This window comes from Neomonachus schauinslandi, chromosome 13 (genome assembly GCF_002201575.2).
Source record: "Neomonachus schauinslandi chromosome 13, ASM220157v2, whole genome shotgun sequence".
Lineage (NCBI taxonomy): Eukaryota > Metazoa > Chordata > Mammalia > Carnivora > Phocidae > Neomonachus > Neomonachus schauinslandi.
Genome location: NC_058415.1, coordinates 70,678,580 through 70,694,279, shown reverse-complemented (window position 1 = coordinate 70,694,279; position 15,700 = coordinate 70,678,580). Strand labels below are relative to the sequence as shown.

Sequence of the window (15,700 nt, the reverse complement as noted above, 5' to 3'; positions counted from 1 at the left end):
TTAGGGTTTCCGGCTTTCAAAAGGAAACAATATGCAGTTGGCTTAGATAGCAAAGACATAAGAAAATTCTACAGCCACAAAACTCGCATGTGAGCTCTTCAGTGAGTATAAGCCTGTCATCATGGTAGCCCAGAAAACAGTACAAGCATGTCTGAGATGCTTTATTGTTCTGGACCACCAGCAACAAGACAACAGTTACTTCTTTAAGGTAAAAGATACCCAGATCCTTAATGGCAAGACACGACCATAGAAGATACGTTATCTGGAGCAGAAGACAGAGAAATTTTTCTGGAAAGGGTCAGATAATAAATATTGCAGGCCTTGCAGGCCACATGGTCTCTGCTGGAACTACTCAACTGTGCTGTTATAGCATGAAGTCAGCCCTAGATAACACACAAAGTGAATGGGAATGGCCATGTTCTGATAAAACTTTATGTGCACACGTTGAAATCTGAACTTGACATAATTTTCACATGTCATGAAATATTCCTTAAAAGATCGTTTTCCCTTCTTTTATAAATGTAACAGCCACCTACGGCTCACAGGCCTTATAAACACGGGCTGCAGGCCACATGTGGCCTGTGGGCTATTGTTTGCTGACCCTTGGCCTAGACAGAAAATTGGAATTTCCATTCGTTCTTAACTCTGTAGCTGCCATATAACATTGATTTTCCTTCTTGTCTCACTGTGATTCTAAAATCACACTAGTAAAGTTGATAAACAAACAAACAAGACAAATAAATCAACCATCACAGCACTCTCAACCAAAGAACCCAGGCTGGGAATCATCTGGTTGTGGCCACTGCGTGAGTCATTCGCAACACACCACAAGGCCCCACATTGCTCAATACAGTATAAGATATATGGCTTGCTGACGGCTAGCATTCCAGTGGTATTTTTAAACTCACTCAGTGTGAGCGATCTCCTTGTTTAGACTCTGCAGTTTGATATTATTCAAAGGTTGGGCTGAGGGAGGGGGGGGGGGAAATGTACCAATTTCTGAAATTCAGTTGTTCTCCTTCCAACACACATTAGGCCATTTCTTATTCACCAGAAGAGATAGGTCAGGTGGATTTCTTGGAAACACGTTAATGTATTGATGAGTCACCCTTATCCTTCCAATACGTGCCCTATCTCCCTATAAAAACACGTTACTATTTAAAACCAAGGAGTAGGGGCGCCTGGGTGGCTCAGTCGTTAAGCGTCTGCCTTCAGCTAGGGTCATGATCCCAGGGTCCTGGGATCGAGCCCCGCATCGGTCTCCCTGCTCGGCGGGAAGCCTGCTTCTCCCTCTCCTACTCCCCCTGCTTGTGTTCCCCCTCTCGCTGTGTCTCTCTGTCAAATAAATAAATAAAATCTTTAAAATAAATAAATAAATAAAACCAAGGAGTATCTTCACACTTAAAACAGATGAGTGAAACATAGCCCTAGAAGAAGCGGGTTCTGAAATCGGTGGTGAATGCAACATGTATGTGAAGGTGATGGGCTCATCAGATAAAATACAGGATGCCCAGTTAAATCTGAATTTCAGATAAACACATAATTTTTTAGTATGAAAGTGTGTCCCATGCAATAACTGGGCATCCTATATTTTTAGTTGCTAAATGTGGTAACACTCATAGGGGTTAGGGAAGAAAGGGGCCAGCCTGGAGCAGAAGGTAATTATTGGGGCAGAATGAAAATTTATAGGTCTAGGAGGGGTGCTTGTTATGAAAGAGTTACCCACCAGAAATTGGGAACCCCAGTTTCCTGTTCTGGTTAAAGTGAGGGTGCAAGGTAGGGGGCAGGCAGAACAACTTACATGCCAGTGTTTGGAGGAGCTTAAAACCAGTGCTTCTGGGAATACTGGAGGCTGACAGAACTGTCTGCATCCTGATTATGTCGGTGGTTACACAAATCTGCACGTGTTAAAATTCAGAGAAGTAAGGGCGCCTGGGTGGCTCAGTCAGTTAAACATCTGACTTTTGATTTCCGCTCAGGGCAGGATCTCAGGGTCATGAGGTCAGACTCCGTGCTGGTTGTGGAGCCTGCTTAAGAGTCTCTCCTCTCCCTCTGCCCCTCCCCCCTCAAAAAAATTCAGAGAAGTATACATCAAAAAGGTCACATGTGCTCTGTTAATTTTCTTTTAAAGAGCGCTTTCAGTTGTTATGTCTTACAGAGAATTCATGAGTTCATCCAGCAAGCTGCATAAGGAACTGGTTTAGATAGCAGTCCTGACTCTAACCCGAGACTAAGGTTCTCTTACAGGGTCCCCATCCCCGAGGGCCCTTGGAGGGTTTCTGACAGGCCCACCCACCAATCTGCCCAACATGCCTAAACATATCTGCATCTCACTTAGCTTTAAGCTGTAAAACTACCACCCTGTCACCTCCTCATACTCCTGGCAATTAAATAAAATATGCTGTGAAAGGCAGAAGTAGAAAGCTGGTGGCCTGGGGACGGTGGGGGTGGGAGGGGCGGGGGGGGGGCGATTGGGATGGGAAATGAATCCAGCCCACACTGTGTTAAAATCTCATTATGTTTGGTTTGGCCCACACAGTGTTTAAATCGTTGTGAACATTTAAACATCAACAGACTTCTTTCAAAAGCTGGATTTCCAGGTTCTTTTAAAAAAGCAGAAGATCCTGGGCATGTGCTCCCACAAAGTACCAGTCAACTAGGGTTGTGTGCTGTCTACCCCTGAGGAGCCCACCCTCTCTGGGTCACCACAATCTCAAGAGCTCAGCCATTGTGTCAACCTGGCAATCCATACACATCTGGGTTTTTAACACCAGGCATGCAGCCGGGTGTCTGGCACATGGGAAGCTCTCAGGAACTGGGAGACCCCTCCTCCCTTCCCCTAAAAAAAGCAATGGGATGAAGTTGCCATAGTTTACTTTTTTTTTTTTTTTAAGGTTTTATTTATTTGACAGAGAGAGACACAGAGAGAGAGGGAACACAAGCAGGGGGAGTGGGAGAGGGAGAAGCAGGCTTCCCGCCGAGCAGGGAGCCCGATGCGGGGTTCAATCCCAGGACCCTGGGATCATGACCTGAGCCGAAGGCAGACGCCCAACAACTGAGCCACCCAGTTTACTTGTTTTTAGAGCCCTGGGGTGCCCTGTCTCCCTACGGGGGAGGTGTTCCACACCTGCCCCTCCTCTGCTAAGGCAGTCTACTTCCAGCTTTTCTCTGTGGACCCAGACTTAGGGCAGACAGAGAGCTGGAATCACCCAGAGGCAGTAGGAGCGGACATGTCCAGACAGAGATGATGGTGGAAGGTGGGGCGGGGGGGGGGGGGGGAGGTGAGGAATTGAAATTACTTTCCCCTTCACCTCCTCTTTTCTGTGTTGGTCAGAGTGAGTACTTTTGCTTCCTTCTCCCCTCTCAGATCCAATACTGATCAGGTATCTATCACTCTCACTCCAAGGTGAATAAGGATGGAGGTGATCAGGCTACTAGAGTCTAATTTCTAGTAGTTGGTGGCATTAGAGAGTATATCCTAGCCTCCAGGCCCTGCTCTGCCTTTTGACTCATCCTCACCAGACATATCCCACCAATTGTTAAATATCCTTCAGCATCCAGGGCGCCTGGGTGGCTCAGTCGTTAAGCGTCTGTCTTCAGCTCAGGTCATGATTGCAGGGTCCTGGGATCGAGCCCCGCGTCGGGCTCCCTGCTCAGCGGAAAGCCTGTTTCTCCCTCTCCCGCTCCCCCTGCTTGTGTTCCCTCTCTCACTGTGTCTCTCTCTGTCAAATGAATTAATTAAAAAATCTTAAAAAAAAATATCCTTCAGCTTCCATTGCGAGTTTTATTTGATGAATAGCACTACGTGTTGAACACATATGCTCAGACTTTACTATTCATGAACAAGGCTGCCTGTATAGTATCTGGTAAAGAAAAATGGGGCCCTCAGAGGCTCATCACTATCCCACAGGGTATTTTCGTTAGCCTGGATAAGCAGTGTTTCCTTCCAGGGTCACTCATGTTAGCGTCAAGCTTTTCAGATTTTTTTTTTTTAAAGATTTTATTTATTTATTTGAGAGAGAGAGAATGAGAGACAGAGAGCACGAGAGGGAAGAGGGCAGAGGGGGAAGCAGACCCCCCGCCGAGCAGGGAGCCCGATGTGGGACTCGATCCCGGGACTCCAGGATCATGACCTGAGCTGAAGGCAGTCGCTTAACCAACTGAGCCACCCAGGCGCCCGCTTTTCAGATTTTTTTTTTTTTTTTTTTTTAAAGATTTTATTTATTTATTTGAGACAGAGAGAATGAGAGAGACAGAGAGCACATGAGAGGGGGGAGGGTCAGAGGGAGAAGCAGGCTCCCTGCCGAGCAGGGAGCCCGATGCGGGACTCGATCCCGGGACTCCAGGATCATGACCTGAGCCGAAGGCAGTCGCTTAACCAACTGAGCCACCCAGGCGCCCCCAGATTTTTTTTAACTGATCTTTTTTTCCAGCTTTATTGAAGTATGATTGACAAGTAAGAATTATATATATTTACAGTGTGCATGATGTTTTGATATACATATATACTGTGAAATGATTACCATGATCAACGTAATTAATATATCCATCACCTCACATAGTTGCCATTTGTGTGTGTGTGTGTGTGTATGTGTGATGATAACACATGAGATCTACTCTCTTAGCAAATTTCCAGTATATAACACATTATCATGAACCTTAGTCATCATGTTATACATTAGGTCTTCTGAACTTACTCATCTTCTAACTTAAAGTTGTACTCTTGATTAATATCCTCCCTTTGCCCCCGCCTCCCAACCCCAAGTAAAAGCCATTCCACTCTGTATTACTATAAGTGTGACTTTTTTTTTTTTTTTTTTTTTTTTTTTTAGATTTCACATATAAGTGAGATCACACAGTATTTGTCTTTCTGCATCTGGTTTATTTCATGTAGCATAATGCCTTTATGGTCCATCCATGCTGTCACAAACGGCAGAACTTCCTTTTTTAAGGCTGAATAATACGCCATTATAATATATACCATATTTTCTTTATCCATTCATCTGACAACGGACACTTAGGTTTTTCCATGTCTTGGCTATTGTAGATAATGCTGCAATGAATATAGAGGTGCAGCTATCTCCTCAAAGTAGTGATTTTATTTCCTCTGGATCTACACCCAAGAGCTAGAATTAGATTGCTGGACCACCTGGCAGGTCTATTTTTAATTTCTTGAGGAACTGCTCTACTCTTTTCAGCTTTTCAGGTCATACATGCCTCATAGTCCCACTGGAACAAGGAAACTTTTGTAGCACTTCCCACCCCATTAGAAGCGGCAGGTATTATCAGCCCAAGTTGGCAAATCAGGTCATAGAAACTCAAGTGTTTGAGACCAACCAGAAGCCCCAGAGAAGGCTCTATGCCTCCCAGCCAAGAGGCACATCTCCTAGATCCCAGCCTCTCTCTCACATCACAGATGGGACACGCATACTCTCAGAGCTGCCCAAATCCTGGAGCCCTGTGTGCTATTCACTGGCCTCAAAATTGTCACCATTTTTGCTCAAACTCAGATAAAGAAGATCCCCTGCTTACTACCAAAGGGGTTAAGTTTTCAAGCATATGTTTTTCTCTTAAGAATAACATTTTTTTATAACCCTCAAAGTTTTAAGTTTCAGCTCTGAATTTAAAAATAAAGTGAATACTCAGATGACTGGTTATAATTTAGAAGAGGGGGGACATCCCACCCACCTAGAATAGTAAGTAAACCAGTATAATTCAGCAAAAAAGTAGGGGCAGGTTTTACAACTGCCCTGAAGACATTTCATAGGGCACAGACTGTCAAGAGCCTAGTATCCCGCAGGGTAATGAACTCAGCTGCGGGGCGGGGCATGATGGGCGGGAAGATGCGTCCTGAGGTCTGACCCACAGCCTTTTCATCTACAAGTAGGGCTTTTATCTTGGGAATGCATATGGCTCTTCTTTCCCCTTCCATCTTATGCAAGGGAAAGGTACCAGGTTCCCTATTCCCATCTTCTGGCTAAGCTCATGTGATGCAACAGAAGCTAGGGTCAAAGACTAACCGCAAAGCATTTTTTATATCCGTTCAAGCATTATGTAAAATAGGCTATAGGTTGTCTCTGTCTGTCTTTCTCCCTCTCTCATGAACCTAGTAATCTCCTTTTGAAGATTTTAAGCCAACAAGAAACGAAGGGAAAAAACTGACATAAGAATTAACCAAGGGCACATGTAGCTCCAGCACATACAACCCCACACAAACCTCTGCTTCTGCTGGCATTTCCTGTCAGAAATAGGTCTCAGCTGTGCAGTATTCTCCCAAACCCACAGCACTCATGTGCGAACATTCCACTGCAAAGTATCCCTCACTGGGCGGCCATCACCCACAATCCGTCCGTGTTCTCTTGGGCCTCGTCCTGTACAGTGCGGCCTCTGTGCATTGTGTTTTAGGACAGAGAAGAGTCTGGGTGAGGCTGAATCCTTCTGCACATGAAGGGTTGGTTCAGACAATGGATGCTATAAGTCAGGGTGACGGAAGCTTGTACGACATCTTTGCGAGAATAAACTTCTCTTTGATATGCCAGTGACAAGCTATGCCCGTGTGCACACAGACTGGCTTAGAAGGATCATTAACCACCATCGAGTAAATGAGTCTCAGTTGCGGCTCATCCCGGATCCTACTAGAGTTGCCACGTGAGAAGCAGATGTATCACAAATCCGGCATGGGGGTTGGAGGGGTTGATCGCCTGCTAGGCTATGGGACCTCTCCATCTACAGCGCTGTAATAGGTACCATGCGCCTCTCAAAGGCCTCCTACTGTACAGCTGGGTATCTACGCCACTGCATGACTTCTTGTCTCACTGAGGTGTCCCCTACGTGAATTTTGTGGCCTATAGTTTTAATCAGCCAGTCCCACGCATACCCTTCAAACAGGTGTCTTCAAGTGACCAAGAGACAGAAATTTCATTATATTTAAATCAATTATAACAACTACCCAAACAGAGACCTCTTCTTGATCAGCCTCTTGATGTGAGAGGAACACACTGCATCACTTTCAAACTGAGCTTTGTTTAGGCTCCCACTGATTGAGACTGAATTTGGTCTTTTATTCCCCTTTGCCTCTTGAAGATATCCACACCACACAAACCCCTGGACATGTCACAATGGGCACGTGGAACTGATGAAGACCCAGGCCACCATCATCCTTTCCCATTAATCTTCTATCCCTTTGCCAGGGTTCTCCACTTGTGTTCCCCAGAACAGCAGCTGCAGCTGGGGACAGCATATCCCAGGAACTTATTAGAAATCCAAGTTCTCAGACCCCACCCCGGACCTAGGGATTTAAACACCCTGCGAGTGGGGTCAGCAACCTGTGTTTTAAGGAGCTCTCGGGTGATCCTAATGCATTAAAGTTTGAGAATCACCATTCTACACCTTGCCTGGCAAAATGTCTGCGCCCAATGGCAGTTGCCACTATTACCAGAAGTCCTAAGCCCTGCTGGGTCTCCCTACATTGTTTATTATGTGAGGCTGGTAATAAACTGATATCATATAAACACCCTGGGTGATTTATGTGAGAGGCTCAGATCTGTATACCTTGTTCCTAAAGATTCTTCTAGAACAGGAATTTCCCACCTCAAGGTACTGACTGTCTAAAATTTTTCTGTTAATTTTGAGAGAGCAATCACCCACCAAGGTGTAAATATTCTGGGTTACAAAAATGTTAGTGATTACCAAAAGCTCACTTAATATAAAAAGATACAGCAAATGCACACTGTTTTTCCAACAATCCAAACATTTGGGCACCAAACTCACAAAGCCCTGGTGAAAATACACCCTGATTTTCTAACATTATGAAATGCCTACAGGGTGCTGGACGTACTACTTCACAGTATCCTCACGAAACCCAAATAAGTCCATGCATAAGAAAAGCACACTGTAAAGTTCAAAGCTCTACCTATATCTTGAGGTCACAAAAGGTTGACCTGTTGACCCAAAGGAATTTTGTTGTGTCCAGAAATTTTTTTAAAAGTTTTGAAACTAGTTCTTTCTTAAATGGGAGATCTCACATTTTCAAAAAGCAGATTTCTTACTTCTCTAGAAGATGAGTGGATGTGACAACATAGAACTCACATCGTCACACGGTATAAATTCACTGGATCCTAACTGAGAAGTGGCATCTGCTCTCCAGGTCCTCACTGCTGCCCCCTCAGCCTCGATGTTACACGTTGGCCCCTGGAACCTTTAAATATGCAACTCCTATCCACTATAAACAATGCTTTTCCCTGTTATTATTAGTATCTATTACTAGAAATGCTCATGTAGCTACTATGTTCATCTGAAATTTCCAAGCTTGGCAAAAATGTTGAAGTTAATAGAATTCCATTTTCCATTCTTTTTGTCCATTTTCTGTTTAAAGATCCATGAGTTATGATTCCTTGATTCACTTATAACTAGAGAACTTTGGCTGAGTGCTTTCTGAGTCCTTGCTCTGAGCATGTCCCATGAAGTTTCTCAAATAACCTTCACAACAATTCCATGAGATAGGTATTATCATTATCCCCATCTTACTGATAAGGAAAACGAGGGACAGTGAGGTCATACAGATACTAAAAGAAAAGTCAGGACTTGAGCCAAGGCTTTCGGACCCCAGAAGCCTTGCTTCTAACTCGCCAGGCCGTGTGAGGCACACCAGCCCAGGGGACCACTGTCTCCCTGCAGCAGTGCCCATTTGCTGTCTCCATCAATGTCACACCACATGAAGATTATTGTCAAGCGAGTTGAACAACATTCCCAAAAGGGATCAGTGATGAAATGCGGGTAGTTCAAAGGACCAACAGCAGGGGTCCCAAAAGTGTTGGGCAGCCCAGAAGAAATACAGAAGCACCAGTACTGAGCCCTGATTTCCCTTAAATATTGACAAATCATAACCCACAAGCCCCCCTGCTTGGCTTTTTTTATGATGACTTTTTAATGATGACTGCTATTCTTTCTCAGGGCCCTTGCCAGGGCAGCTGCTCTTTGTCCTGAGAGGCTAAAGCCTGAAATACTCAGAGGTCCAAATAAGTGGCCAGAGAGGTGTATGACCCTTGCACGGGTTTGTGTGAGGCCTGCCCGGGCACTCTCAGACCTGGCAATGACCCTAAATGAGCCCACGGTGGCTCCTATCTCCTGGGTGGCCCTGCAGACTCAGCTGGGGTGAAATCTTCCTCAGCACCAATATCCTGAGCAAACCATCATTTAGGTCTTAACAGGAAATTTTAGAAGCAGGGTATCACCCACATCTCTGAGATGGAGGACGATAGCAACGAGTGGCCAGGATCTTCAATTCTTCTTTCCTTTGCCAGCTACCTGCCAATGACACAAGTTCACAAGGGACATGTACGGGGATGGTCCCTTCAAGAATCGGGGTTTTTTGTTTTTGTTTTTGTTTTACTGTAGGGTTTGGGGTTTGGATCTCTAAATCCTCTGAGGGGTCCCTGACTTGGGAAGCTGGACTGGGCTGGATCACGTGGAAATTGCAGCCAGGACTTTTGCCCAGGCTATGCAGACCAACCTAAGTGGCCTGGATCAAACGCAGGCTGATTGGCACCCCAGCGCCTGGTCCCATATTCTAACCCTGGTGATATTCAAGGCCCTATCATCTCAAGGCAAGAAGAGGCAGTGAGACATGAATCCAAGGAAATGCCAAAAGTGTTTCTTTGCAAGTGCACGCTGAGCCAGCCTAAGCCACCCACCTAACATCCAGGCCTTCTTGGGACATAGAATGGGATCAGGTCAGAGCCACAAACCCACTAAACTGTGGGAGAGTTTCAAGACGGAGCGGAGGCCTAAGTGAGATCCCCAAAGGGGCAGATTTCATGGAGGCACATCCAGGCCCACATACCCACAAGCTCATCCCTCTCCTTCTGACCCTAGGACTCTAGCTCAGGAGGATCCTTGTGGCAGTCCCCAGTCTTATCAGGGTACCCCCTCCAAACTAGATGTGCCACTAATACAAGGAATCGGGAGTCAGGAGAGACTGGACTTAATACAACTCATCCACAGCTCACTTTGTGAGCTTGGATATCTCTGTATCCTCAACTGTGAAGTGAAGATACTGAGGCCTGCCCCACACAGCTCAGAATTAAGGTAACCTACGCAGGTGTCTGTATGTTGTAAGCCGGCGTACAGATACAAAAGATCATTTTTATTATTCCACAGAGTGGGTTCTTATTAAGTGACAAAATTCTCTAGAAAGCATGTGTAGGTTGGGTTGACCTTCCATATTTGTGAACATGCTCATGCTGGTCCCTGGTGGAGGCCGAGGCCTTGTCCACATGGCTCTGTGGGCTTTGACGCACGCTGACCTCTGCAACATGTACTTATCTTCCCACATGCCCAAGGAAGACCTTCTTCCTCTCGGACGTGCAGCCATAACAACATCCTCTCCCAAAGCTGATTTCCATTGAGACACCATAGCTTCTTTCCCATGGGAGTGTTACTCATTCAGTTAGAAAGTACATCAGACATTTCCGTGCACTGAAACCCAGCTTGGAAGACTCTCAAAACAACGTGGGCCTCCTGGTTTGGCCTTTCCCAGTGCTACTGAATCAGCCTGCTTCTCCCTTGTTGGCTCCCACTGAGGCTGTTGGAACCACCTGCACAGTGTGCTCAGAGGAAAAGCGGAAGATTGCCACCATCTTGGGAGTAGCAATTCGGGGCAGTAGTCAATATAGGGGTTCCAGTGCCCTGAAGCGTGGGTTCAAATTCTGGCCCTGACACCATCTGTAATGCTGGGCTCTTTATCTATAAAATGTGGATAATATAGTAGTTCCTGCCTCATCAGTTTATTAGTATCAAATGACATTTATTAGTATTAAATGACATAATGTGTGTTAAAATGCACTTTCGTCTTATTACCGAGTTTGTGCCTTTAGCTACTGACTGAACTTCTTCATGCTTTTGGCTTTTCCTTTCTCATATTAACTGTTCCAAATAAATAATAATAAAACTAACGATAAACAAATAAATGCCTTCTGCTAATTAGGAAGGTTATTATGTAACATGTGATTTTACCCAGGCTTCAGGACTTGCTCCAGTGCCTCCTCTCTGGGGAATGTTCCACAGCAACTTGAGGTTGGTTTACCTGCTCCACGGGAGTGCTCATTTGCATAAGTACTCCTGGCACTGTACGTAATGGTTCATGTGTGTTTCTCCTTTCGATTATTAAAAACTTAAGGGTAAAAAAAAAAAAGCAGATCACACAGTGCCTTGCTGAATAGATAATGTTCAATAAATGGCAATTGTAGTATTATTCCTTGGAATTATTATTCACATTCATTCTGCTACAGAAACGTTTTGCTATCTCCTGAAATTACCACTTTGGGGGTGTCCTTACAGGTGGAAGGAGAGCCTGGGAGTAGAGAAAGTTGTCAAAGACGCACTTGCTCTTCTTTTGGCAAGAGGTAGGATGAGATCCATCTTTTCTCATTGATAAGGCTCTGGATTCAACTGGAAGATTCAATTAAAGTACCACAGTTTCTGAGTATTTCATTCCCTTGGTGGTCAAAAAAAAAAATCCCAGATGACCATGTGACCAATGGGTCACAGGACATCTGTCCTTTCAGGTCATAAGTAAAAGGTAGTATCTTCCCTGTGATGGTTGAAACGTGGGGACACTGACTTTTTGGTGTTGATAGTACCTTCCCAGAGGAGGCACACTTAAGTACCTGCTGAACGAATGGATGGATGAGTCCTCGGGTGACAGCTCTGCACCTGCGCCTGAAGCAGCTGGAGGAACTGATGCTGGACACAGCCCTGACCTTTAGTCAGAATTAAAGAGCAAAATGTAAAAGGCTATTCAGACTCTGTACTTCAAAGGTGTTGCCTCTAAGCCTCATGGGACAAGGCAGTGCTATGGACAGGAATCGGGGACTCGGGGATTCTGCCTCCATACCATCTAATGACAACCACATGCCAGGTACTTCATCTGTATCAGAGCTAAACCTTACAGGGAGCCCGTGGGTAGAATGTGTGAGCTCATTGTACAGATGAAGGAACAGCAGTCCAGACTAAAGACTGCCCACAACCCCACAGACTAGAGTCCTTGTCTGTCTGCTCCGTCTCTTAGAGAGGAACCCAAGTTGGCGAAGAGGTAAGGACTTGTTTTCTTCCTCTTTCACATTTCCAGACCTACTGCAGGAGTGCTAGGCTCTGGAGGCAGGCTTGGGGGCTTCCTCCTGACAGTCCCCCAAGAACTCTAGGAGGGCAGCAGAGAGAGGCAGGGTTTGCCAAGTTTGGAGAATGTGCGTTAGGCCAAAGCATAGCACAGAACTATTTACTGATATGGTCGCAAGACCCGCTGATCTCTCTCATTTCTTTTTTTTTTTTTTAAAGATTTTATTTATTTATTTGAGAGAGAGAGAATGAGAGAGAGCAAGCACATGAGAGGGGGGAGGGTCAGAGGGAGAAGCAGACTCTCCGCCGAGCAGGGAGCCCGATGCAGAACTCATCCAGGGACTCCAGGATCATGACCTGAGCCGAAGGCAGTCGCTTAACCAACTGAGCCACCCAGGCGCCCAATCTCTCTCATTTCTTAAGTCAGTCTCTCTCTCTCTCTCTCTCCCTCTCTCTCTCTCCCTCTCTTTCTCTCTCTCTCTCTCACACACACACTGTTAGTGTATCCAAACAAATAACCAACACGTATGTTAATGGAGACGGATATGTTCATGAGACTCATCAACACCTTCCTGGGTCCAGGACAAACTCAATTCCACAGCTGAACAGACACAAGTGTTTGTGTTTAGACTTATCATACACTCAAGAGAATTCTAAAAGACTGGCTTAATCTTTCTTGAAAATCCACTTGGCCCCTGCTGGGATTACCCAAACCCCTTTGGAAAGGGATGGCCCCAGTGTTAGCAGCTACTGGCTCCCCGTTCAGAGAGCAAGTCCTTTCACAAGGCTCAGCTGTTCCTCAGGCATCCAGGAAAGCTCCTCGCGCAAAGGCAGAAAACATAACAACTGTTGGAAACCCTCACACAGTCTATGGGAGCAACTGAAGGTTTTCTGGAGCAGCCCTATTATTCAGTTTCTATAAAACACCCACCAGCTACATGGCACCAATAACTGAATATCTCCATTCTTATCAAGTCCATGACACACAGGCCACACTGCCTTGCCACTAGCTTTAGAAAGCATAAACAACTTCATTAACCATCCAAATGCACATGCACAGAGGGACAGGGAAAAGAGAAAAAACAAACAAACAAAAAAAACCCCAGCTTCCCTCAGTTCTGAAGGACCAAGTTCAAAGATTGCCCAACGAGCAAAATAAAAAACCCGTAGCATTTCAACACTGCCAACTAATGTCCCTCTCACTTCAGTGGTCAAGTCTCCAAGACATTTACAATTTGAAGACGTTGGTAGAGAGGATCTCAGTGCCCTGGGAACCATATCAAATGATTCTTTTAAAAAGAAGGGCCTGTATGCATTTTCCTCATGAAGAATCTGTCCAAAGGATTTTGAAAACACTTTAATATACTTTGCTTCCAAAACATTACACACTATTTCTCTGACAAATTTATATGTGTTTCCAGAGAACTCCTGGACCAAAAAAAAAAAAAAAAAAAAGGTACTTAGGTAGAAGAACGTCTGGAGTTTCTTTTATGCCAATATGTGAACAGACCTTCTCTTTTAATTGTTATTATTTCATATAGCAGCAGTAATCATTCCCTCATCTGCAAAGGAAATATATAATCCAGCTGTGGTGGCTCCAGTAAAAATACCACATCTGTGGATCATTGACAACACTGTGGTAAGATTGCTCAAATCTACACAGTCCCAGAAAGTTCTCTTTTTTACTCAAGATGCACAAGGGTACACTTTTCTCAAAGTGCATGTAAACTTTGCCAAAACTGGTTGCTCCTTTGTATCCTGATAATAGGTTTCAGATTGTCCAAGGATGCTCTCTTGGAATATTATGCCCAGGACCCAGTCGTTAGAAGTCCCCAGACCCCTCCAGAATGGAGGCTTGTGCCAATGTCCTTGTCAATATCAAAGAGCACAGGGAAAATGAACACCCCGGGTTTCAGGACCGCGGGGCTGGCGGTGGAGCTGACTGCTGGTTTCCCACTTAGGAGACCGAACAGCTTCCGCAGGAAGGGTGGCAGCCACTGTTCTGGTCGCCGTTCTCTCGTTTCTCCAGTGGATGCAGTCAGAGTAGAACCGATCACTGGGCGATAATATTCCAAGAATCGCCCCACCCCCATCCCCATGAGTCTGGTCTTTTCCCAAAGCCCAGTAGCAAGCATCTTATTTCTAAGCCAATCTTCCACATTCAAATCCCCAGCCCAAAGCGCGCCCTGGGGGTTTCTATCCACAGACGTATAAAAGAAAAAGCGCATAGCTGAGCCTTGACCGACTTTTATCCCCCAAACACATGCCCTGCGGCTACTGTGCTGGAATGTCGATGGCCCCGAAACACTCGGGGTCCCCTTCCATCCCAGACAATAGAGCAAGAAAATAAAATGAAAGTGGACTTACTGCTATGGCTTGCAGCCTTTCCTTGTGCAACTCCGCCTCTGCCATCCTGGAGAAGGGCACACAGGGAGGGGGCGGAAAGAAAGAAAAACAAGACACACGCTGTAGTCACCCAAGGAAATGGATGGGCACCCCGGGGGGGCTGCGCTAGAAGCCCGGTGGAGAGCCGAGGGGCGGCCGGGATCCGCTGGGGGAGGGGGGACGGGTGGCGGGCAGAGCTGTGCGCACCGCTGGCTCACCGCGGCTCAGCCTCCGGCCCCAGCCCGCCCGGGCGCCTAGATGCGCCCCAGCGCCGCCGCTAACTGCAGCTCGGGGCCGCGGCCGGCCGCGCCAGTCGGGGACGCGGGCCACCGGCAACCGCCGGGAGGGCGCGCCCGCCCCGCGCAGGTCCTCCGCCCTGACGTCTCGCCGCCTCGCTCCGCCCCTGGGGTGTGGGGGGACCGGCGGCCACCGCCCCCCGTGGCTCTAGGCGGGCAGGAGACGCCGGGCTGTCGCCGCGGGGGAGGTGGGGACCCTAAGGCGCCGACGGGGAGCGCGCGTGCGGGTGGGCACCTGGGGCGCGGGCGCACGGCGAGCGGCTAGAGCGCACGGCTGGCTCCGGGGTGGACGCGCGCTCTCTGTGGAGTCTGAGCAGGGCAAGGTGGCGCCAGTGCCAGCCAGCAGAGGGGCCTCTGGCAGAAAGGGGGCCCCAAGCACGTGCTGTGACGTGCGGGCTGTGGCCACCGAGTGTTCAGGCCGCCTTCTAGCGCGGGCCAGATGCTTGGGCTCCACGTGGTGACATTGCCAGTAGGGAAGGGCTGCCTCTCCCACATGCCTTAGATGGCAGTGTCCTCAAAGGTCAAGTGGGCAAGGGCAGGGTATAGCTCAACACGGGCTACCTCTATGTGAGGCCAAATGTGGCTTAGAAAGACAGCGGAGAGTCTGTAGTCTCTGGCGTTCGGCTACGTGGGGCTTGACAAATCAGCTGTGAAAACGCGAGCAACTTGCCTACCCACTCTGAACCTCAGTTTCCTCATCTGAAAAATGGAGTGTTGTCAGTAATTAATGAGATTAAATATATAAAGGTGCTTTGTAAAGGGCAAAGTGTTCTTATCGTTATCCTGTGACATTCTGGGTTGAAACTCTTTGAGAGTCTTTATTTCTCTACACAGTCTCTGAAAGGAAACATAGGATTGGGTCACTAAATGCTTTAGCTATTCCTTTAAACAGTACTAAAGTGCAT

At 46.7% G+C, this 15,700-nt stretch overlaps 1 protein-coding gene across 1 annotated transcript in view; it reads right to left on the bottom strand.

The window, feature by feature from the left end:
• Positions 1-14,526, bottom strand: part of LOC110581698 (paralemmin-2) — a 135,882-nt gene extending 121,356 nt beyond the window's left edge. Inside the window, exon 1 of the mRNA XM_044920421.1 lies at positions 14,482-14,526. Coding sequence (XP_044776356.1) covers positions 14,482-14,526 — 45 coding nt within the window. The remainder of the gene's footprint in view (positions 1-14,481) is intronic.
• Between the last annotated feature and the right edge of the window lie 1,174 nt (positions 14,527-15,700).